Source organism: Globicephala melas, chromosome 4 (assembly GCF_963455315.2).
Source record: "Globicephala melas chromosome 4, mGloMel1.2, whole genome shotgun sequence".
Taxonomy (NCBI): domain Eukaryota; kingdom Metazoa; phylum Chordata; class Mammalia; order Artiodactyla; family Delphinidae; genus Globicephala; species Globicephala melas.
In genome coordinates, this window is record NC_083317.1 from 144,569,665 (window position 1) to 144,595,599 (window position 25,935).

At 44.4% G+C, this 25,935-nt stretch overlaps 1 protein-coding gene across 5 annotated transcripts in view; it reads left to right on the forward strand.

Annotated features, from left to right (window-relative positions):
- Positions 1-25,935, forward strand: part of RARB (retinoic acid receptor beta) — a 782,786-nt gene that overhangs the window by 611,584 nt on the left and 145,267 nt on the right. For all 5 annotated transcript variants that reach the window (XM_060298661.2, XM_060298662.2, XM_060298664.1 and 2 more), the window contains one exon: positions 16,473-16,621. In XM_060298661.2, coding sequence (XP_060154644.1) covers positions 16,473-16,621 — 149 coding nt within the window. The remainder of the gene's footprint in view (positions 1-16,472; positions 16,622-25,935) is intronic.

Sequence of the window (25,935 nt, forward strand, 5' to 3'; positions counted from 1 at the left end):
AGCAGCCCAGGTTGAAGGGGAAGGGCCTACACAATGGTGTGGCTCCCTGGAGGTGTGGGTCACTGGGCAAGCCATCTTTGGAAACCAGCTACATGCTAACTAGAAATACACGCACACCTCTTTTTCGGTACAAGGTTAACATGGCCTAATCAATTCACAGTGCCATAAACTGGGTGGCATGTGTCAGCAAACGCATTTCAATGCTTATTCAGAATGTCAGGGAGCAATAATCATCACCCCTCAAAGTCCACAGGGAGAGTTCTTGTCTGAATTGTCAGGAGTTCTCTAAACAACAACAACAAAAAACTGGAGCCAAAAGATGGCTGAAATGATGTCATTTTGCACGTTGAGAGCTGGAAACCGTCACAAGTGAAAAATAAAATGGGACATGAGATATTAAGTGGCGTATCAGGTTTATTGCACATAGGACCATGAGAGTGCTTTTTATTTTGTCTTATGGAGCTCTAAAAAAAAACCCATGTAATGGCTTAAAGGCATTAAAACTCCCATATTCTCCCTGGCTCTAGGCCAGGGAACAGGGCATGATAAATAATCCCAATAGATGGAATATGTAGGAAGGAATTTTAAAATGTATTTACTATAGACATATTGACCTCCCTAACTAATAAAAATGTGTACATGAGGTTAGTTTTGAGGGAAATGTGCAGACCTTACACATTTATAGTGTATATAAATACTGTACACACTGTAGTGCTTAGCATCCTTAAACTACTTCCCTCATCTCTGTAACATATGGCGATCATATTCTGTCTTTACCCTAGAAGCAAAGAAAAGCATGGATTTTATAGTACATGTGCAGTTACTCTAAGAAGGAATAGTTTTAATTTCCTTTATCGTAAAGCAGGGGTCAGGAAACTGAGCCGTATCTGGTCTGCAGCCTGTTTTTTGTAAATAAAGTTTTATTGGAACATGCCACGCCCATTCATTTATGTCTTGTCTGTAGCTGCTCCCCCTACCGCAGCAGAGTTGAGTGGCTGTGACAGAGACCATATGGCTCACGAAGCCTAAACTATTTACTGTCTAGTTCTTTACAGAAAGAGTTTACTGATCTTGTCTTAAAACGTTAAAAAATCAGTAGGACAGCTTCAAATAGAAATGAGTGCTTTGTTTTTCGGTTATAGTAATGTAGGTGGATTCAGGAGGCCAGTTCTGGATCAAGCTGTTTCTGAACTCTGTGACCTTGGCCAAGTCCTTTAACTTCTCTAAGCTTCAGTTTCCTCCTATAAATAACGGAGAGTAAAAATTGGATAATGATAATAATCCCTGCTCTCCTTCACACTTTTGCCCTGAGGGAGCAAGTGAGGGAATGTGACGAAAACACACCTGGAATCCTCCACCACCAGGTAATGTGTGCTGTTGTTGGCAGATCTGCTGAATTGGCTGAAACGGTCATCACGTATTTGATGATGCCTAGGATAACTATGTAAGGATTTGTATGCAGATTTAATTCTTTCACTCATTTTTCAACCAACATTTATTAAGCACCTGCTGTGTACTTTTACGCACTGAGTATTTAAAGGCAAGTCAGCCGAAGCCTTTGTGTGCTCGTGACATGCTTGGTCGTGGCAGCCTTGGGCACCATCGGATCCCAGCCTCCAGCTGGGACCATCTTTACTGTCTGGTATTTTTAGTTGTCAGTTTGTGTGGGCGAAGAATGGTGTCTTCTAACTTCTTTTTAACCCAGCATTTAGCACGGTGTCTGGCCTTGCCAGGTGCTCAATAAATACATGTCAGCAGTTGGACGTTGCTGGCTGATAATCCCGGCCCCGTCCACCCGGCCCCACGTTGGTCCATGCAAAGGTTTGCGACTTTGGGTTTCAGCAGCTGTGGAAGGCTCCCAAAGGGGAGATCGCCATGGGAAGGAGGAGTTTCAGGAAGCTGTTTCTGAGGGGTCTGTGCACATGGATTGGGGATGGGCCACGAGGAGAGGGCTGTGGTGGTCCTTTGGGTGATGCACAGAGGCTGGGAGGGACGCGACAGCTGAGTGGGAGCGTGCGGGAGCAGAGCTGACGCAAAGTGCTCTGCTCACGTTCGCTTGTGGGGGAATCTTATCAGGCGGGACAAGTGTTTTGAGAGGGAAAATGGAAGCAAAGGTCAGCAAATCAAGACTTGAGACTGCTACTTAGGAGGTGAATGGGAGGTGAATCGTGTCGAGGTTCGTCAGCACAGGCATGACCCCTGATCCTGTGATGATGGTAACTCTGCTTGTGCCGCCTTTGCGACAGGCATTGGGCCCAGTGCTTTACAGTGATTCATCATTTAATGCTCACGATGATCCAATGCCAGATAGGCTGTCATTTCGTACAAGGAGAAATGGACACTCAGAGACACTAAGTAACTTGCCCAGAGCCACACAGCTAGTAGGCAGGAGAGTTAGGATTTGAACCCAGGCAGGCCCCAGAGTTCACACTTCCAACTACATGCTTGTCTTTAAAGATGGGAAGTTCCCTAAAGGAAGGAATATCCAGAAAGACCTGAGCCTTGGGGCCTGCTCACAAGTGGTAAAAATGCCTTTGAATTATTTTTTCAAGTTTTCCTTAGCAATTTCTTTTTTTAAATTTTTTATCTTTAAATAGCTTTATTGAGATTTAATTTATATATCATTTAGTTCACCCTTATGAAGTGTGGATTTTAGTGTATTCACAGAGTTGTGGGACCACTACCACTATCTAATTTCAGAACACTTTCATCCCCCCAAAAAGAAACTTGTAATGGTGAATTTTATGTATCAACTTGCCTGGGCCAAGGGGTGCCCAGACATTTGGTCAAACATTATCCTGAGTGTTTCTGTGAGGGTGTTTTATTTTGTTTTGTTTGTTTGTTTGTTTTTTATTTTATTGGAGTGGAGTTGATTTACAATGTTGTGTTCGTTTCAGGTGTACAGCAAAGTGAGTCAGTTATACATATACCCGCTCTTTTTTAGCTTCTTTTCCCATTTAGGTTATTACAGAGTATTGAATAGAGTTCCCTGTGCTATACAATAGGCCCTTGTTGGTTATCTATTTTATATATAGTCATGTGGGTGTGTTCATCCCAAGCTCCTGATTTATCCCTCCCACCAGCGTTTCACCCTTTGGTAATAACCATCAGTTTGTTTAGCAATTTCCTTTTTAAGAACTAAAATGAAAGCACTTTGACACCGTCATCCTTCTCACATCAGGAAATAGTGAGAAATCACTGTTATGAAGGAACAAAAAGATCAACTGTGTTAGAGCGTTTCTGTCTATAATCTGAACAATTCCATGTAGAAAATTCAGAATCTTTTAAACTCAAATATCCCCAGTGGGTCCTTTTGAGCTGGTGTGTGATGCTTATCTCCAGCACTAACACAGTCGTCATGTTAGTCCACTAGAAGGTTCGGTGGGGACGCTTCTGGTTGCCCCCATACCCTGGTCCTCTTGGGAGGGAGTGACCCGGGTCTTCCTGAGGCATCCCAACCCTGCAGACCGGGACAGAAGAGCAAGCGCACGACTTCGGGTTGCATTCTTGTGCCAGATACGTTCTGGCTGAGGGAGTGTAAGTGGCCCACTGGTGAAAGCTGGAGAAGCAGCCCGGGGAGGGGGACCCGAGCCCTCCTCTCGCCGCCCAGCAGAGCCCCGAAGCTGGCAGGGGGGCGGGCCACATGTGGCCGCAGTTATTACCCGCGCCCGGCAGCGTGGAGTTACACGCCCTTGGACCGCCGCCAGAGGCCCTTGGAACCTGGTCTGAGCTGCCGCCACCCGGCCCGCTGGGGCTGCTTTCTCGGCAGGGAAGGTGCGGGAGGGCTCCGTGGGCCGGGGATGTGTGCCTCCTCATTCCTGTGTTTGCCTCTGGGGACTTTCCTACTTTATTGCTTTGACTGGAAAGAAGAAAGGGCATTCTTTCTGTCCCTTTAGCTTCTTTCCTTTTTAGTTTTCCAGTTTTACTTTTGCTCCTTATGCCAGGATGACTGCATGGGTCTGCTTGACGTGGTCTGTATTTTCTCAGACTTGCTGCCAGGGACTCTACCAGCGTCTTGCCAAAGAAGTTGTGCAGGATCACAAGACAGGATGTCATCCCCGGGGTCACACCCATTCTCTTGAGCCCAAGACCACTTGTGTGCCAATTCCTGCTTATCTGCTCCCCTCTGGATGGCCTCGAGCCAGTTCCCTCACCAGTCTGTGCCTCCAGTTTCTTGCCTGGAAGTATTTTTTAGCGATACTAAGATGAGGTCTCTCATAGGGCTGTCATGGGGGGGCAAATGAATTAATATATGTCAAGTGCTTAGAACAGAATAGGGGTGGCAGGTAGCCCGCAGTAGATGCCCCGTGATTGTCGCTGTTAATACTTGTTGCATTCTTATTTTTTTTTAATTTATTTATTTATTTTTGGCTGTGTTGGGTCTTTGTTGCTGCGCGCGGGCTTTCTCTAGTTGCGGCGGGCGGGGTCTGCTCTTTGTTGCGGTGTGCGGGCTTCTCATTGCGATGGCTTCTCTTGTTGCGGAGCACGGGCTCTAGGCACACGGGCTTCAGTAGTTGTGGCGCGTGGGCTCTAGAGCACAGGCTCGGTAGTTGTGGCTCACGGGCTTAGTTGCTCCACGGCATGTGGGATCTTCCCCGACCAGAGCTCAAACCCATGTCCCCCGCATGGGCAGGCGGATTCTTAACCACTGTGTCGCCAGGGAAGTCCCTGTCGTATTGTTTTCGTTTGACTTGACTCTATAGAGTTTCCCATCATCTTCTAAGGCATCAGTCACATCAGGATATGCCTCGCCCACCTGTTCCCAAATAACAGACAAGTCGTCGAATATAGAGTTGTGTCGTTTATAATGTATAAACCCTGCAGCGTGGTACACACACTTGTCATCTCCATTTCTCAGGTTAGGAAACTGAGGCTCAGGAAGGTGAAGTGACCGTAGTAGGAGGCAGTGTCAGGCACTGAGCTCCCGCCTCTGTCTCCTGTGCTCCAAGAAGTTGTATTTTTGTCCTAAAGTCTTCCCACAAGTAGTCTCCTTACCCTAGAGCGGGGTTTTTCAACCTCAGCACTGTTTCTAATTTGGGCCAGACAGTTCTTCGTTGTTGTCTGGGGAGGAGGAGGGAGCTGTCCTGTGCACTGTGGGATGTTTTTTGTTTGTTTTTGCTTAATTTTTATTGGCGTATAGGTGATTTACAGTGTTGTTAGTTTCAGGTGTACAGCAAAGTGAATCAGTTTTACATACACATATATCTGTTCTTTACCATATTCTTTTCCATTATGGTTTATTACGGGATATTGAATATAGTTCCCTGTGCTATACAGGACAACCTTGTTGTTTATTTTATATTGTTTTATTTTTTACTTTTTATTGGCGTATAGTTGATTACAGTGTTGTGGTAGTTTCAGGTGTACAGCAAAATGAATCAGTTATACATATACATATAACCATTCTTTTTTTTTTCCATTTTTAAAGTCTTTATTGAATTTGTTACAATATTGCTTCTGTTTTATGTTTTGGTTTTTTGGCCGCGAGGCTTGTGGGATCTTAGCTCCCCAACCAGGGATCAAACCCACACCCCCCGCATGGGAAGGCGAAGTCTTAACCACTGGACCGCCAGGGAAGTCCCCATATATCCATTCTTTTTTAGATTCTTTTCCCATATAGGTCATTATAGAGTATTGAGTAGAGTTCCCTGTGCTATTCAGTAGGTCCTTATTAGTTATCTGTTTTATATATAGTAGTGTGTATGTGTCAATCCCAATCTCCCAGTTTATCCCTCCGGCCCTTTCCCCCTCGGTAACCATAAGTTTGTTTTCTACATCTGCGAGTCTCTCTCTGTTTTGTAAATAGGCTCATTTGTACCCGTTTTTTAGATTTCACATGTACATCATACAAAATTTCTCTTTCTCTAACTTACTTCACTCTGTATGGCAGTCTCTAGATGCATCCACGTCTCTACAAATGACCCAAGTTTGTTCCTTTTTATGGCTGAGTAGTATTCCATTGTGTATATGTACCACATCTTCTTTATCCATTCATCTGTTGATGGACATTTAGGTTGCTTCCATGTCCTGGATACTGTGAATAGTGCTTGCAATGAACATCGGGGTACACTGTGGGATGTTTAGTAGCATCGTTGGCCTCTACCCACTAAATGTCAGTAATTGCCCCCAGTTATGACAGCTAGAATCTCTCCAGACATTGCCAGATGTCTCTTGGGGGGCAAAATCAGTGTTGGTTAAGAGCCACTGTCCAAGATTAAGGAAGGTGGAAGGGAAATGTGGGAGGATGGGGGTTCGGGGTTGACCATCACTTATGAAACATCGTGTGCCAGGCAAGTTGCAAACAATGTCTCTCGTTTACCAACAGGAATTCTAGGATCATCTGCCTTGTCCTACGGGACACTAGGACTCAGAGAAGAAACAAAAACTCTATGGTCACTAACATAGCAAGTGTCAGAAGAGGGATTCAAATCCAGGTCCATCTGGAGCAAAGCCCATGCCATCCCATCACTTCCTCACACAGTTTTCTGCAGGTTCAGGGCATTTTAGTTCTTTTTAGGAACAAAGGAAACTCACATGATGAGGATTAAATTGGTTTCAGAGCTTTTTGAGGCCACTAGTGTGAGTGTCTACCTGTAAAGTATCAAGCAAATAAAACAAAAAACACTTCTTTGCAGCAAAGTATAACTGAGTAAGTAGAACGTTACTTTGTTGCGAAAGAGGTTACATTCTGGTGTCTTTACCCTTGAACTTTCTCAGATCTCAGAAGAATGGCAAAAATTCCCATGTGACAAAGAGTAATTTCATCATCATCTTTGAAAAATATTCCACCACAGTATCCCCCCTGTTTTCTGTAAGGACTGGTACCAATGTGATTTTCAAATATATTTACAGTATATAAGCAAAGAATTGTGTATCTGAGATGATAAACATTTTAGTGGTCCTGTTTTAATCCACTATGGGTGCAGGAAATTTGAACAGATAATAGAATGTCATTTGTTAGTGCAATAATTTCTTTTTAAGAATTTTGGAAATCCTGATTGGAAGTGGAATATGGGACTGAATCATTTGGTGTGGAGATAAGCTCTTCAGGGACCTTGGTATTGTGATGTAATTAGCTTCATCTACACGCGACTCCTGAGGCAGGTTACAGCATTTGTTCACTTAACGCCTTCCATTTCGGATGCCTCTCAGTTCACATCATTAATAAGCAGTTAGATGTGTCGGCCCGTTAAGTGATTTTAAGGGAGAATTTATTTGAACCTGTCATAAGCTATCTTAGTATGTCCTAGAAAATCGTGATCTAAAGCATCGTCTGTTACAAACGTCACCTAAAACAACTTATGACATAATTTTCGACCATGTTCCTTGGAGCAAGAAAGCATATTATAAAAATGAAATGTAGGTGTTGAACGTGTCATAGTCCCTTAGGAAAATATGACAGCACTTCCTACGGTAAAAGTCGGTCTCAGGAATAATTTCTGCTGCTGGCCGAGAGCCCAGACAGGTGTAGCTGCAATACAGAGTGATTAGTGGGTCCTCAGCCTCCCGGTCTCTCTTTTTAAGGCCCAAACTATCTTGTCAAATTTAACCATGTCTTGAATCAAATCAGTGTTTGGAAAATTATAACCGTGAATTAAAAGAAAGGGAGGTAACAATCCTGCAGTTCTCAAATATGAGTAAATAGGCCCGACCGGACCACACCCAGTGATTTACTTCCTAAGGAGGTGGAAGGTGAGAAGTTAAAAAGCTGTGGGTTTGAGTGAAGTAAGAGTAATATCTATTCAGCCATTTAAATCTCTTTTGTAATAAAATAGACCACTAATACGAACCTGCTGTATAGCACAGGGAACTCCACTTCGCTGGAACAGTGGAAACTAACACAACATTGTAAAACAACGCCACGCCAGTTAAAAAATAAATCTCTTTCGCAAAGGCTGCGAGTAGTGTGTTGTTTAAATTTCCCAGTTCTAAGGTGCGGGGTTCCCCGGCCTTGCTGTCCCCTTCGGTTCCGGGGAAGAGTCAGTGAGTTCACGGTGTCAATACTAAGCCTTTGGCGCAGTCCTGGGCAGTTAGTAAGTGCTCAGTAAATGGTAGCCGCGGTTACTTCAGCTCTTCCGGTGCAACTCTGACCCCTTCTGCCAACTAAAATCCACTGCCGAAATTCCGTGCGAGCGGACGCAGGCTTCTGGGGAGCATAAACACCGCGCCGCCTGGAGCTCTTAATGTATTAAGTGCTCGACAAGGAGCGCATTTAGTGAGGACCTGAGCAAAGGGCGAGGCCGACAGAGTCAACGGTGCCAAATTGACTCAGCAGATTGGGGTTCCGGGGAGGTTAGGAGAGCAACAAGACATTTTTATGTTTTATGTCAAGGTGTCTCGAATGTTGCTAGTATGCATGGGAATTATCTGGGGATTTTGTTAAGATGCCTGTTGAGATTCGGCGGGCATTTCTGGGGTGGGGGGGTGGAGGGGAGTGGGAGCCTGCGTTTGACCCGGTTCCCAGGTGGTGCTGATGGTGCGAGCCCGGGACCGCACTTTGGAAAGCAAGGCTTTCTTGAAGGACTTAAAAAGCAAAGCCTTCCCGGCCCTTCTTTTGTCCCCTGCCTGTCCTCAGCACCTGTTGCATGTGTGGTCAGAATAGCAGGGATTCTCATAACCCGGCCCCAGCCCTCGGCCAGGATCCCGGGTGACCCGGGCAAACACACACTCCTTCAGGGTCACGGGCAGGTTACTGAGTCAAGACTGCCAGAGCCCGCCGCGCCGTTTTCCTCCCCTCCCCTCCCCCAGACCCGGGACTAATCTTGGAGCTTCTCAGTAATAACAAAGCCAGCAGCAGAGTGAGTCAAGACCATTTCAAAGCAGAATTTTTCTTGTTTGGCAATTACCTAATTTCAAAATGCGATTCACAGATTTGCAAAATCCCCTGCGTGTGGGAACAAACCGCTTCTCCTGAAAGATGATTAAAAGCAAGATTCCCCCACCCCACCCCAAACATACGCACACACTGGAGGCGACTGGAAAATTAAATGAGCGGCAGTACGGAGGTCCCCAGTCCCACGCTCACGGTTGGAGGCATGTAAATGATATTTCAATAAAGGTCCACGTGCGCGCGCGCGCATGCGCAAACGCCCGCAGCGGAGAATCTGGTTCTAATTACTTGTACTTTGGTTGAACTTTGGCGTTTCCTTTGACTTTCTCCCTAATGTATGAGAGCTGTGGGCCTTGCGATCCTGCAGTGAATCCACAGAAAAAGGAGGGAAAAAAATCCAGACCGGCTCTCCTACGTGCCAACAAAAATGAAACCCAACTAATGTTGTGACCAAATGCAACACTTTGCTAGTCTCCGTTAATTAGCTGAAATTACTCCCTCCCACAGGGTCCCGGAGCTCAGGGCTCAAAATTCCCCCGGGGCCGTGCAGGAAATGCCTTTTGCTTTACAACTCCTTTTTCTTTTAAGGCTCTGCTACCCAGAGAGTGCATTAAAATGCTGTCTTAATCATCGAAAGTTCTAGCGAAAAGGCAGGGCTTTCATTATGCAGGATGCCTGCCTGATCGCCTCTAAAATCCTGAAGTCTGTCAGCATGGCTTAGCCCGCCATAAATTAGTTCTCACAAAGAAAAACATAGTATACTGGGCCTTCTCTTAAAAATGTTATCTGCTACTTAATCTAACCTTTAGAAAAATGCCAAGCATGTTAGGAATTGTGAAGGGCGCTATTGTTAGAGGCTTTACGTGTGTTTAAGTGACACTCAGGTGTGTTGTAACAACAAGGACATTTATACTGTGTTTTCTCAGGTGAGTTAATTTTCAAGTGCCAAGTCTTCTTAACAGGCAACAGCATTATTATTATTATTTTGCTTTTATTTTGGGAGTGAATTAAACCCCCAGAGTTGTGGCAGTGTTTAAGAAGGCCGTGTCACTTGGGAGTGCCGGTATTCTGCTTTTGTACGGTGTCTCGGTCGGTGGAGAGTTCCTTTGGTTTGCTTTTGTTTTTTCTGCAAACAGCCTCCGAGTTTATAGAGTCCTTCAGAGCAGTGCTTCTCAAAGTGCCAGCCGCGGCCCGGGCCAGTTGCTCTGCAGCCCACTGCCAGTACTCGAGGAGACAGGGCATCCGTGAGAGCAAATGCTTAGAAACTTGTACAGAAATTTGGCAGAGGAATTTTACGTCTAAAAGATCCTTTTTTTCCCTCCTTAAGTTGTAGCTTGTGTTTTGAGCATCTTTTTCTGAATTCCTTTTTTCTGGAGATTCATTTTGTGTGTCTTTTTTTCCCTTAGGGATTTGTTTTTATTGATTTTATCAATCTGTGAGAAAAAAAGAAAAAGGTCCTTTACCATAGATAGTCTGAAAAGCACTAATTTAAAGCAAATGGCTTCCTCCCTACCCCCGGAATTCTGCTGCTGGTTGCTGGTCTGGACCACACTTTGAGGAGCATTAGTTTAAAGGCAAACAAGACCTGTAATGAATTTTTCGGCAAGGAAGGTGATTCTAGCTTTGGGTGCCCTAGTGACAGCCACCTTTGAGTTGCAGGGTTGGAGAGGTTTAAAATATGGGCTGGAGGCTTCTGTCAGTGCAGGTTTTGGATCGCTGTCTCCTTTGGCCCGTGGGCAGCCCAGAGAAGCCCCCTCAGCACTTCTGGTGCTGGCGCTCCTCTGGGCAGGGACCCATGGAGCCAGACATCCATCTCGCCCTAGCGACAGAAGCTCCTGTCTTGGCCATTCCCTAACAAATGAGGCAGCGCATCTGGTTAGCAGTTTGGATGCCACCTCGGAGGTTGCTGCTTGTTGGGGACGCAGTCACTAAACAAAACTCAGTAAGACAATAAGTAAGCAAGGAAATAAATAAAAGCAGGAGGCAAAGAGCAGATCTGAATTAGTCCTCAAAGACTGCTTTTCCCTGAACTGAAATCACGGCAGGATGGCTGGAGTGCGGTTGTTTTCTTAAATGACACAAGCCTCTTTTCCCCCCTGGGAAGTCTAAAAACTGCTTTCTTGGCCTGCCTGAGATCGCTGAATGAGCTAATACAGGACATGTTGTCTGCTGGGCCTGCAGGGTTTTTGAGCAAAAAATTCATCATTCCATAGACTGATTGTGCTTGCCTGGAATAAGGCACAAAATGTTTGACGTCTCTCAGGGGCATTTGATGAATCTAACTCTCATTTAAAGGGACTAATAGATTATTGATTTAAGCAGGACGACAGCGAACAGATCAACGGCAGGCACTCTGTAGCTGCCTTCAGTGCCAGAACTGAGTCGTGAAGGGGGCCCTGGGCTATCCCCCTGCCTTGTTTCCCACTGTCTTTGGGGTGGCAGTGATGGGGGCACCAAAGGGCAAGAGGAGCACTAATAAACTTGGCCAAAGTATGTTTTTGCTACATTACCAAAAAGGCCAGAGGTTGCATTTAAGTTCAAATCTGCGTTTCTCCTGATGCCATATCCTGGTTGTAATCCTAGAGCTTGCGTTGGCATGTTTGCTTAAAGCTAGCTTTGGCAATCTGACGGTACCACGGAGATTTTTCTTGTTTGCTTTGCATTGTTCTCAGCGTCACGGGCCACACAGAGGAAATGAAGGACCAACGTTGATCTATTTTGAGGGGATATTTGAATATATATAGTCAAATAGTTAATGCTTTACCACCAATGGGAAAATTTTTCCAAAGATGATTATTTCTTGTCATGTATAAGTCTTTTCTATATATGTTTGTCTGGGATGCACATGTGGCATTTGTAGGATTCACGTTACAAACCACAATAGACGGAATCAATTCATCCTTCAAAACACAGCCTGGTCACCTCCTCTGGGAAGCCTCCCTTGATTTCTCTGAGCTGAATAAGGCTTATAGCCCTCTCTGTCATATCATATCATATCTGTGTTTCCCAAACTGCTGCAATTTGGATTCACCTGGGAATACTTTTTTAAAAACACTGATGCCTGGCTTCCACTCCCAGGCATTCTGCCATAATAGGTCTAAGATACAATCTAAGCATTAGGATGTTTAAAAGCTCCCCAGGGGGCTACCCTGGTGGCGCAGTGGTTGAGAGTTTGCCTGCCAATGCGGAGGACACAGGTTCATGCCCCAGTCCAGGAAGATCCCACATGCCGCGGAGCGGCTGCACTTGTGAGCCATGGCCGCTGAGCCTGCGCGTCCGGAGCCTGTGCTCCGCAACGGGAAAGGCCGCGGCGGTGAGAGGCTCGCGCACTGCAAAAAAAAAAAAAAAAAAGCTCCCCAGGTAGTTCTAACACACAGCCAAGTTTGAGAACCAGTGTATTATATTCTAATTGTTGGCTTACTCTCTATTAGACCAAACTTGACAAGGCTAAGGGATCATACCATGTACTGTCCATAGCGTGTAACACACACTTGGTATGTTATAGTCAGGGAATTAAATGTTTGAACACACCGGGCTTCCCTGGTGGCGCAGTGGTTAAGAATCCGCCTGCCGATGCAGGGGACACGGGTTTGAGCCCTGGTCCGGGAAGATCCCACATGCCGTGGAGCAACTAAGCCCGTGCGCCACGACTACTGAGCCTGCGCTCTAGAGCCCCCACGCCACAACTACTGAGCCCGCGTGCCACAACTACTGAAGCCCATGCACCTAGAGCCAGTGCTCCACAACAAGAGAAGCCACCGCAATGAGAAGCCCGCGCACCGCAATGAAGAGTAGCCCCCGCTCGCCGCAACTAGAGAAAGCCCGCACGCAGCAATGAAGACCCAACGCAGCCTAAATAAATAAATAAGTTTATGGGAAAAAAAAAAGATTGAACACACCAACATCCATTGTACAAATATGGGAAAACACTACTAGTGAAATAACCACAGCCTTAATAAAAGTCCAGAGCCCTCACTATTGATTGCTTCCAAATAGAACATTTTCATCCGTACACTTGTTGAGGGAAAGTTTTCTGATTCACTCCTTGGTTATAAGTGACTCTCATCTATAGAAAAAGGCTTTCGATTCTGAGGTCTCCCCACTTGCATGTGCTTTGCCTGAGTTTCTCGGGGATTAGATTGCCTGCAGTTCAGTTTCCTCTCTTTGGGAGGGGGAGATGCTGGACCCCTTCAGTACATGGATTTGAAGCTGCATATTTATGGAAATTACCACCCACGTTTGAAATTCAGGGCATAACTCTGACAGCTGAATCCAGACCTAACAGAATTCTATTTACAACCTTCCTAGACAAGCCAGATTAGCTGTTCTACACGAGCCAGTAGAACATGAAAATACACTCTCCCCACATTGCACACAATGTGGGATTGCTCCTTGTGGTGACAACACAGCTCGGTCCCTAGGGCGGAAGTAGAGACACACAAATAAAACCAATCAGAAAGTTCTGGGAGGCGTTTAGGGGAGGACTCACTTGTGCTGATATTAGGAGCGTAAATTAACACAGCCTTTCTAGGACTCACAACGTATTCTTAAATAGCCATAACTTTTGAACTGATAATTCCACTTCTGAGAACTTAGCCTAAGGAAATAGAGATGTGCTGAGATTAGCTACAAAGATATTCATCATAATGGAACGTTTGCAGGAAAAATATTTATTGACAAGGAAACAAACTCATGACACAGTAAGTTAAACAAAGTCCCAAACAGAATCTACAGTATAATTCCACTTTTTAAAGTAAACAAACCAACCAAAAACATTTATACGCATAGTAAAATGTTTTGAAGGGTAGATACCAAGATAACAGTAATTTTCTCTGAATGAAAGGATTGTGAGTAATTCTGCGTGTGTTTTCTTAGGTTTTTTTTTTTTTCAGGGCTCCAGAAGCATTTAATTTTTTAACATCTCTGAAATCAGGCTGTGTCTCACAAGCATTGATGGGTCATAATTTAATTGGCAGTACTTTTTTGTCTTTCTTAATGATACACAGAATAACATGCAATTTTATAATCTGTGGTGACTCAGGATCAGTGACACCCAGTAATAACAATAGTAACAACGGCAGTAGCGGCATCTTAGATTCTTTTTATTGCAATATAGTTGATGTACAATATTATAGAAGTTACAGGCGACAATATAGTGCTTTACAATTTTTAAACGTTATACTCCATTTATAGTTATTATAAAATATTGGCTCTATTCCCCGTGTTGTATCCTTGTAGCTTATTTTATATTGTTTTCTTAGATTTTTAACAAAGAGCGACGTATTATTTTGTACTGCTTTCTTGTTGATGCCATTATGACTCATTTACTTTCAGTGAAGCTGATTGGTTTAGGGGGAGGCATGCTGTTGCTTTTGTAGCTTGATAGCTGATCTGATGAGCTCTCGTGACATCTTCGATGCCCACCTTCCTGTACAGCCCTTGCCACGATTGTGCTGAGCTACCCAGTAAAGACAGCACTAGATTTATCTACTAGACCTGCCCAACTCTAATGAATTCATTCCAAGATTCTTCTGAATTATGACAATATTATAATTATAGTTGATTCTATTCCAAAGGGATAATTAATTAATTTTAAAGGAAGCCAATGAGTATGTGAAAGCTACTTGGTTTCTAATTTTACCATTTAACAAGGCCTTAAAGGGCACTTAGAAGGGCACTTAGGGCTTGGAATGAAGACAAATAAGGAAAAGGGGAAAAGCTCATGTATTAATTCAACAAATATTTATTGATTCTCCACCTACTATGTGCCAGTGTCTCTTCTAGGCCTGGAACAGAGTTGTAAACAATTCATCTGAGTTCCTTGGTTTCACAGGACCCATACTTGGGGAGGAGTAGCACAGGTAGAATATAAAAAGTCGGTACAGAAACCGACTTTCTACATTTAGACACTAGTTAAGGTATTATAGAAAACAAAATAAAATGAGATATAGTGACCAGAAGTGGGAAGGGGCCTTTTATTTAGAAAAGTCACCCGTGAGGAGGTGACATTTGCTCTAAGATCTAAGAGAGAAAAGGGACTAGACGTGTGAAGGTCTGAGAATTTCCAGGTAGGGAGAATGGTCAACGCAATACCCGTAAGTTGGTACGAGAGCTTGGCCTGTTCAAGAGATAGAACAGAAACCAAGCATTTAGAAGTCAATAAATGAGAGTCACTGAATTCAATGATGTTACTGAAGGCCCATATCCTGAAGAGCCTTGCGGGGCCCAGCAAGGAGACTGACTTTGCTCTCATCGGTGGCTGCTGGAGCGTGTGAGGGCTCTCGGCAGGTAAGGGGGACAGAGTGATTTTAACGTTGGAGCAGTTATCTGACTGTGCGTGTGCAGAGGGGACCCTAGGCTGGGAGGGTGGGCACCGGGAGACCAGTGCAGAAGCTTCTGCAGTAACTGGGGTGAGAGGTGCTGCTGGGTCACTGGGCTGGCCTGGCAGCAAGATCTCAGACAAGGATGGATTAACAGTACGTGTAGGGGGCAGAGCTGACTTGCTGAAAATTTGGCTATCGGACAATCCAGTGGGTAGAGTAGCTAATCTGGGAGATGGTGAACAGTAGAACAACTGGAAATTTTATACTCTGGGAAATATGCTGTGTATTGTAAAGTGATTGGAGGTTGGAAGATTCTGGAACATTATTTGACCACTTTCAGCCCCTCCCTTCCCCACTTCCTCATCCTTTGTGAGCAGTTTTGCCTGTTATAGGAATAGGGCCAGGTCTTGCTTTGACATTGAGCATAAATCTGGAGGGTAGGGATGGGAGAATACCTAGGTCTCAAGTTCTATAAATTCCTATTCCTCATGGATTTTGGGTGGTTAAATAATGAGATGGGGGATCGCGTATTTGTAAGTCTAGACTGAAAAGCAACGTCAGGCTATGCCATCATTAATGTAATGCAGTGCTTTTCAAACATTAAGTGTACATTCCGTCACCTGGGGGTTTGGTTAAGAGGTAGATCTGACTCCTCGGACTTGAGCTGGGGCCTGATAGCGCATTTTCTAATAAGCTCTGACGTGGTGCTGGCGCTCCTGGCCCAAGGAGGGCTCTGAGTAGCAAAGGTCTCGCCGCCACTGCTGTTAGTGAATCTCGGCTCTGGCCGCGTGCAGACGGCCCTTTCCGTGTCCTTGTTGAATGGCTGCTTTGGGCATTTTCTTCCTTTGTCCTAAGGAAAGTTCCTTTTGGTTAAGTGAGAGACAGGGTCAAGCGGGTCATTTCAGAGACTCTAATTGAACTGGAAGCTAGGGGGAACGAGAGTCGAAAGAGCCCTGGGTGTGCAGTGAACATCTGACTTTGTATCTTGGCTTTACCACTGCCCAGTGGGTCTTGGACAAGTCATTGCACTCCTTGAGTTTCTGTTTCTCTTGGAGGTAAAATGGTGATAAAATCATCTCCCTCACGGTGCCACGGTGCTCTGCAAATGAGAGAGGCGTAGGGGATTGCTTTGTAAACTGTCAATACCACGTTAGAGTCAGGATCGCCCTGCAGTGCCTACACTGGCAGCTCTTTTTGTGGGCCTATCCTTGCTATGTTATTGCTGAATTGGGGGCAGAGGCCTATGAACTCACTGGTGAAAAAGCAATGAACTGAAATACGCTTTCTCTTTTTCCTCCCCCTTCCCATCTCCACCGTAGCGATTGAAACACAGAGCACCAGCTCCGAGGAACTGGTCCCGAGCCCTCCGTCTCCACTTCCTCCCCCTCGGGTGTACAAGCCCTGCTTCGTCTGCCAGGACAAGTCATCGGGGTACCACTACGGGGTCAGCGCCTGCGAGGGGTGTAAGGTGAGTGCCCAGCTCCAGGACTGGGCTGCTTTGATATCTTGTCGCGTCACCTCCAATCGGCGTGGTGCTCTGGGTTGTGTGTGATGGTTTCATTTCTTCCTTAGAGCTCATTAGTTAATTCAGAAACTTCTGCAAATGTCTGATGGGAGCCAAATGTTCCAGGGCCCTTAAAATAACCCGTAACAGTTCTTTTCAGGTCGCAAGAGCCTTTTGAAGGCGTCCTGAAAAGCATCCCCTATTTCTCTTTAGAACATGCCGTCTGGTGTCTTTGTAGTTTTATTTCATCTTTAAATATGACTGACAATCCCCTGAATCAACTTGCAGAGAATCCAAGGTTGAAATGGGGATTTATCTTCTGGCTGTTTCCTCAGCCCTGTGGCCTTTGAATTACAGTTTGATTTTCAGCCTGTGGGGACTTGCTACTGTGTGTGCGTGCGTCATAAATTCAGGGGAGCTGGATTTAAAATTCCAGCCTACAGAGTCATGGAGGCTGAACATGTGTCAGAGAGTCTATGTGGCTGCTTTGAATCAAACTAGACAATCGTAATCGAGTCCAACAGGCTTAATTAAGTGAAAGAGCTTCTTATTTTTTTAAAGAGAGCAAAGAAACAAAGAATGACTTCACAGGCAAATCCAACTCATCCACAGATAGTCTTTCAAAGGATCTGTGGCTGTTTTGAGCCAGCCATTCCCTAGATAACACGGCTTCTCTCTGTTCCCGCCGATGGCAGTTCAGGTGTGCTGTTGTTTTTTTTTTTTCCAGGTGTGCTGTTTATGCATCAAAACTGCGTGATGCGTTGATCACTGCAGACATGTTGGAGCATTACAGCCTCCTTCCCTGCCCCCAGCTGCTCCAAGGCATTTTGTATTTAGCTGAGCAGAGTTAGCACTTACTGCGTGCATGGGTCAGGAGCCAGTCCTCAAAAGGAATGGCTTGAGACCACAGCCTTTTTTTAAATTTATTTTTAACTTTTTATTTTATATCGGAGTACAGTTGATTCACTACGTCGTGTTCGTTTCAGGTGTACAGCAAAGTGGTTCAGTTATACGTATACACACATCTATTCTTTCTCAGATTCTTTTCCTATTTAGGTGGTTACATCATATTGAGCAGAGTTCCCTGTGCTGTACAGGAGGTCCTTGTTGTTGAAACCACAACTGTTAATTTGGCTTACAACTCACGGGCCGGTGCTCTCGGCCAGGTTCCTCTGGGGGTTTCGTGTGGTCCTAGCCGTGCTCCACACGGACCAGGTCCACCGCAGGTTAGCTGGTGGGCTCTGCTTCTGAGGGTGCTGCCGGTTGGTGGGGGACCTTTCATCCCGTCGGGCTGGCCCCAGTTATTTGCAGGCAGGGTTCCAAAAGAGAGAGTCGGGCTACACGAGTCCTCCAGAGGCTCGGAAGGGACACACTCATGCTTCTGACACATTCCAAAGCAGGTCAGAAGGCCAGTCTGTACTCAACAGGTAAGAACATAAACTCAACTTCTTAGCAGGAGGAGCTTCCAAGTCACAAGATAAGAGGCGGGAATACAGGGGGAGGACAGCTGGGGCCGTTTTTGCATTCGGTCTCCCGCCCAGCACGTCTGATGGCCTGGGAACAGAGTGGACCGGGACCTGGGACCCGGGACCCCAGCTGCACCTCACACACAGCCTGACACATCCTGGGTGCTGAAAGATACAGCTTGAAGAACCGCCTGAGTGTCAGCCCCTCAAAGAAATTATGCGAGGTTTCCTTCCTTTTCGAATCATTTGAATAAACATGAATTTGTTTACAGGGTGAGGCCGGTTTGGAGAAGTTCATTACAGCCTTAGGAATATCTCTTCTTCTGGGTTTGTATTGGTTTGAAAGGAATGCCCCTTCTTCCAGTAGCCTCAGATATGGTGGTCAAGGAATAGAACACGGCAACCAGTTGGCAGCTGGATAAAAAGCAAAGCATCTGTGCATCTAATTAGTGCTTTATTATTGGTAACCCCTCGCTGAACCTACTTAAATTTATCCTGAGATCTGGGAAGGTTTCAGCAGAATCCCAGTTCACTCCGTCCATTTGTTGTGCAATCTATAAATAAATCATTGTCTAGTGCTCATTTGGAAGTTAAATGAAAAGACACTCCTTTATTTCAAAAAACTTTGTCATCTCATGACCAGAAACCTTAATGAGGGACGTTACAACTCAGTTTACCTGCTCCTTTTATGTCCTGGGAAAAGAAATTATCCAGCGTGTCTTCTCGTGCCAGATCCCAAGCCCTACCTACATATTAAGCAGTTTCACACTCTGTAAAGTACAGACTGTTTTAATCACCTCTTAGTCAGCTAATTCCCTGACCTCTTGTTTTAATTTGGGATTCTGTCTCTTTTTAGGAAAAACCCCAACAAAAACAAAACCCATAGCAGCACAAGCAAGTTTGATGAACTTGGTAAAGCTGTTCAGAGTCCTGTTGGGGTGTACCTTTTTAATAAAGAACTATAAGCCCAAAACAGTCAGATGAGCTTGCCAACCAGTTGTCCGACTAAAGGGTTTTTGAACTATGGGTGGGTCTCTGAAAATGTGGACTGCCTTTCCCCCTGGTTGTTGAGAAAGACTGGTCTGCATTTTGGCTTGCTGGGAAAACATGACAAAATTCATAGAACTGAAAAACATGAGAAAGCAAAAGTATAATGTGACAGCCAAAGGAAAAAATATATAACTTTATATATATATAAATATATTAAAAAAATTAAATATAACTTTTGTTATCATTTTAAAAATTACCAACACAATGCAGAATTTATTGTATAAAAAAATAGAACATTAAAATAACCATAGTTCTAGCCTGGGAGAAAAACCCCTGTTAAACCTGTTTTTCTATTAGTATGTGCATCTTGTTATTTTTGGTGTTTTTTTACAAGGATAGAATTTTATGTTGTATACTGGTTTTAACTTTCTTTTAAAATTTAATAATGTTTCATGACCAAAATTTAAACAACTGCATAGTTTTTATGGCTATGCCATTAATGTGGTTTATGGTTATATCGTAATATATTTCATGAATCCCCTGTTGTACAATTGAGGTGTTCTCAGTGTTTCTCTACTATAAATAATGCTTTAATAAATAGCCTTCATGTTTATCTCTGACAATTTACTTAGGATAAATTAGTAGAAGTGGAATTTCTAAGTCAATGGCTCTGTACATTTTTAAGGCTTCAACGAATTGCCAGGATGCTCTCTAAAAGAGGTATATCAATGTGAGCTCTGTTAGTCTATAAAGAGTTAGTATCATTGAAGACTATCTGTTAGAACTCTCTCCCTGTGATTATGAGGTAACAAATCAAGAAACAACGTCTCTTCGGGAATTCTGCCTATCTTTAGTTTGGTTGTTTATAATGGGCCCCAGGCATGATACCATTTTGGGCTACAGCACATACACCGTGGGCCCCCAGTTGACCTGTAAGGACTGGCCCATCCTTTGGCTGGAGATCAAAGATCACTTCTCTGGGCTGGGATCCCCTGCTGTAAAGTAGGATTCCCAAACAGAACCCAATTTACATCTTTAAAAAGGAGTATCCACAGTAGCTTCCGCCTGTCATGACCAGAATGACCGTATTGACTATTGTTTGGGGAAGAGAATGTTCTGTCTCCCTAGGGACCAAGTGGCAGTATTAACCTCAGAATTTAATGAATGGGTTGTGGGCTACCTCTGGGAATGGCCAGTGGCTGCTGTGTTGACACAGCATCACCATGGCATCATAACCACTAGCTGTACCATAGTGATGTCCTGTTAGGGGATTTCCAGCTAAACAGGACAAATGGCAAATTTTTATAGGGGACAAAGGGTACATAAAATGAACATGTGGTATAGTTAGCCAAGAACGTTTCATTATATAAAGTAATAAAGCTGATTTTCAGGTGTCTTTAAGAGACAATCTCATTGCTCATAGCTAGAATTTATGCACAGTTTTGGCCTTTATCCTATTTACATTTCCATTTTTGTAGCTTTCAAAGAGTATGGAATCTAGAGTGAGAACACCAGGATTTGAATCCTGGCTAGGCTACTTGGTAGTTTTGTGACCTTGGGCAAGCATCTTTCATTTTCTGTGTTGCTCTCTTTTCTCAATTGGAAAAATGGAGATAATAATACCACCTACCATCTAATATTGTTGTGAGGATAGAATGAGTGACTATAGAGCATATACGTGGCACATAGTAAGTGGTATATCTGCTTAGTTATTGTTTGTACTGTCATGAAATTATTATAATCACTTTTGCACACAGTCATGTAACATTGGTTATAATCTCAGTATTCCTTCTTGTAATGTTCTTTCAGCAATTCCCTATTCCTTTGTGCCCAAATCAACACTGCCTCTTTCCTTCAAGACTCAGGTTAAGACCCAGCCATTGCGTGGAACCTCCCCTGATTACCTAGTACAGGAGTTGTTACAAATTGATTCTGTAAAGAGCCAGACAGTAAGTAGTTTAGGCTTCAAAGGCCATATGGTTTCTGTTACAGCTACTCAACTCTGCCATTGCTGCATGAAAGGAGCCATAGACAATATGTAAATGAATAGGCATGGCTCTGTTCCAATAAAACTTTATTTATAAAAACAAGCAGTGGACCATGTTTGGCCCTTGGGCCTAGTTTCCTGACCTCTGCAAAAGTACATGGTGATATGTCCTGTTTTTAGTTTCTAAAACTCAGAAGCTGATGGCCCAAAGCATTCATGCCAAAGGCGGCAGCAGCTGTTTCTGGTGGACTGTGGGCCTAGGACGGCTACTCGCCATCCCTGCCTGCCCGGGCACCATGGCAACAGCTTCAGGACCACTCTCCCTCTCAGTTGTTCCTCCACCTCTCATTCCTGCTCAGCTCGCACCTCCTTGTCAATCCAAAGCCAGAAATTAGCAATTTCCTTATAAGTGAGCTACTTCCAGAAACACCTGGCACCTTACTTTGGAGCGGTTTGTGGGATGTATTTTATGATCTTCCGTATCAGTTAGCTTTTCCTGCCTAACAAAAAGCTCTAATGCTTGTTGGCTTAAAACAAATGGCACTTATTATCTGTCACAATTCTGCGCAGAGCTTCTTGTCTGGGCTGGCTTGGCTTGGGCCAGGTGGGCCTAGGATGGCCTCACACACATGACCAGGGCCTTGACAGGATGACTGGATCCTCTCCCCATGTTGGGGCTCTTCACCTGTGAACCTAGCCTGCGTTTGTTTATGTGGTGGTGGGCAGGTTCCCATCAGTAAGACAGGACAAGCACCAGTGTGCAAACCTCTGGTTGCATCACATTCGCTAGTGTCCCATTGGCCCAGCGTGGTTAAGCCTGGATTCAGTGGGTAGAGAAGTGAACACCACCTCTTATGGGGAAAAGTGGCACAGTCACCCTGCAAAAGGGTGAGGATGCCAGAGCCGACATTTGCTGACATACCTTCTTGTATTATGCCCTGGTTTTGTGCAGAATTCTCTTCCAAAAACTGTATTCCAGGGCCACAGTGCTGGGCGCCAGAGATGCAGCAGTGGATGTGACAGACAGGTTCCTTCTGGAACAAGGGCAGAAGACAGGCAAACAATTTAGAGTTGGAAGAAAATGAATAGGATGGTCTGGTAAAGAATAACGGAGGGGGACCTGATTTGATAGGGAGGCAGGAGAGAGCTCATGTCTGCGAAGGAGCCGGCTGTGTAATGGGGTATTTTAGGTCAGAAACTGAACTTGGATTCTAGGGCCGTTTCTTCCCTTCTTTGTTATGTCCATTAACTTCTCTGGGCTTCAACAAATCTGTGAAACTAAAACAAATCCACAAGTTTGAACCCCGTCCTACGCCAAATGCAAACACTACAACAGTGAACCCAGTAAGTGCACTGATTTCTTGTTAGGAATAGCTTGTGTGGCGTGGGAGTCCCTGGTGTTTACAAGTCTGGGGTGAGTAGCGGGGGAGGAAAAAACTGCTCTTGTTGGATACCTTCTCTGTACCAGGCGTGGGGACATTTTATACTTATATTTCATTTAATTCTCACAACAGTCCTCCAGGGGGTTAGGCTTTATGACCACCATTTTAAACATGAGAAAACTGAGGTTCAGAGAGGTTAAGGAACTTGGCCAAGGTCACACAGCTGGATTTCAATCCTAGTCTGGAAAATTCCTCACTGCTTCAGCCACACTGAAACAGTGGGTAGGAAGCAGCGGTGTGTTGTATTCCAGTTTGGGGGTTTCATGGGGCAACAGATGAAAAACAAAAACAGGTGGGAGCATACTTCAAAAGGGAAACAACCCTATGGTCTTGATCATTTCATAAAAGAAATGACATTTTACATGAATAAGTAAAAGAAGGAAGAGCTTGCAAGGCAGTCTTTCCCAAGGAGGGACAGTTAACACACGGGCTCCACCCATGGGCACACTCCCAAATGGTGCTGAGTCCTTGTTTTCTCCGCCTTGCCCTTGGTGGGTGGAAACTTCCCATCTCTGAGCCAGCGCCCAGCCCACGTGGGGAGCCCATGAGGCACAGAGGGATGCTTGATCGTGGTCACGCTGGTAGCCTGCTATTTAAAGCAGCCTTGAAGAGTGTAAACTCCACCAGCCCCCTCAGTCCCTCAGGGCTCATTTCATCCATTTTCTTATCTGCCTTTGTTTTCCTTGCCTCTGAAGAAGGAGGCTCTCATCTCCAGGACAGCATTCGGCCACTGGGCTGGTTTGGGGTTTTTTTCCTGGCAGACGGCAAGTAGTGCGCTAAGTACAAAGAGTTTTGCAATCAGGAAGATGGATGTCTGCACTTAATTTTAGAACTCTATTAAATACTATAAACGTGCTTGGTGATTTTATTTGACCGAGGCCATTTAAGATGACATTGTTTTTTTGTTTTTAATCAGCATCCATAAACATGAACATTATGCTCTCTTTGGAGACCGTTCCAGTCTCTGCCCGCCCTTCACAGTTGCTTCTGCTTAGGGGTTTGCTGCAAGATCCAGTCCCAAGAACAATATAACACACTGAAGACAGTAACAAAAACAGGACAATGTCTGCATGCTGTAGTAGCTAAAGCTGAATTATGAAGCCTGCCATCAAGTTCATTATTTCAGTCCTTGAACCAAAAAGAGTAGGTTCCCTCATAGGCCCAAAGAGCTGTCCTCCTTTATAAAACTGGCCAACAAGGGAGAACTTATTTATTCTCTCATTGATCAGACATTTACTAAATACCTTCAATGAGACAGGCTCTAGGTACAGAAATTAAAAGTTTTTATGTATTTTGTTCCCAGTGTTGTGTCCCAATGTTTAGAAAGTACATAGAACAGTGCCTGTTAAATAATAGGTACATAGAAGATATTTACTGAGTGAGAGGATGAGTGTATGTACGGGCAAGGAGAAAATTAGTGCACGTGCCGTGTGCTGTGACACTTGGAGTTGCAGGGCTTGACGGGTGCAGAGAAGGAGACTCGCATCCCTCTGACACTTCCAGGGAAGGCTTTACAGAAGAGGTGGTTTTATGGACGTGTGAGCATTTTCCAGGTGAGGCAGGGGAGAGGAGCGTTCCAGGAAAAAATTAAAGACTAATCTGAAAACAAGGGAACTTGGGATAGTCCGTGAAGAACTGCATGGAAATGTGGAAACGTATCCCTTCTCTTAAGGTTGGTTTTGCACAGCCCTGTGTAGGCATCTGGGGATCAGCGGGCATGAAAGACGCTCAGAAGGGCTCACTGCTGTGTGTCCTCAGAGCAGCCTTCTTTGGCACCCTCATTAGGTCCTTCTCTTTCACGTGTTCTGTTGTTCTCCTTTGTAGCACTTAACCCAGCTGTAGTTAACTTATTTTTTAATTAATTTTTGTTGGAGTAGAGTTGATTTACAATGTTGTGTTAGTTTCTGCTGTGCAGCAAAGTGAATCAGTTATACATAGACACATATCTGCTCTTTTTTAGATTCTTTCCCCATAGAGGCCATTACAGAGCACTGAGTAGGGTTCCCTGTGCTCTACAGTAGGTCCTTGTTAGTTATCTATTTTATACATAGTAGTGTGTATATGTCAGTCCCAGTCTCCTAATTTACCCCTCCCCTCCCTTGCTCCTTGGTGACCGTAAGTTTGTTTTCTACATCTCTGACTCTGTTTGTTTTGTTGTTTTGGTTTTTTTTTAATTTTATTTATTTATTTTTGGCTGTGTTGGGTCTTCGTTTCTGTGCGAGGGCTTTCTCCAGTTGCGGCAAGCGGGGGCCACTCTTCATCGTGGTGCGCGGGCCTCTCACTGTTGCGGCCTCCCCGGTTGAGGAGCACAGGCTCCAGACGCGCAGGCTCAGTAGTTGTGGCTCGCGGGCTCTAGACCGCAGGCTCAGTAGTTGTGGCTCACGGGCCTAGTTGCTCCACAGCATGTGGGATCTTCCCGGACCAGGGCTCGAACCCGTGTCCCCTGCATTGGCAGGCGGATTCTCAACAACTGCGCCACCAGGGAAGCCCCTCTGTTTCTGTTTTGTAAATAAGTTCACTTGTATCATTTTTTTTAGGTTCCACATATAATCGATATCATAGGATATCTGTCTTTGTCTGGCTTACTTCACTCAGTATGACAATCTCTAGTTGCATCCACGTCGCTGCAAATGGCATGATTTCGTTCTTTTTTATGGCTGAGTCATGTGATTAACTTATTATTATGCAGCTGTTTGTTTGCTCCCAGCCTCTGTCACACTGTAAACTGCAGGAAGACTGGGGCTGGTCTCTTGTCCGAGCTTTATTACCAATGCCAACCGTAATGCTCTGTGCATAGTAGGGCCTGAATAAGTGTTTTTAATCATAAATTAGATCTAATTCTATAGTAATTAATATAGTAATAAATGACATGTAATAAATAAGATTTAATTCTATGGTAATGCACATAGTGGTATAATTTTATATATTCTATCTAATTATATAATGAATTGCATCTAAATACATAGGGTTTGTGATTATATATTCATGAACATTTTTATGAAATTTGTGAACAGGACAAGGCCTTGGGTGGCCAAAATCCAGCTCATTTCCTTAGTAATTTCTGCTTTTCACCTCAAGGTTAGCCCTTCACTGCAAATGATATGTTCTTTTTGATACCGTCTTTAAGCGAACTCTTAAGGATTAGCAACTAGATCGATATACTCCAAAATGCTGTGGGCTCTAGTGCTTTAAAAAAAATAACAATCTCAACATCTAGAATCTACCTTCATATCTAGAAACATCAAGACAGCTGAAATGACAGTCTGGCTATTTCTAGTTTTAGTTCCTACAGAAGGAGAAAATACTTCTGCTGCTGGACAAATGTTGTTCTAACTTGAGAAATCATTTTGGATTGAAAAAGCAGGAAAAATCTGTCTTTTTTTTCCTTCTGAT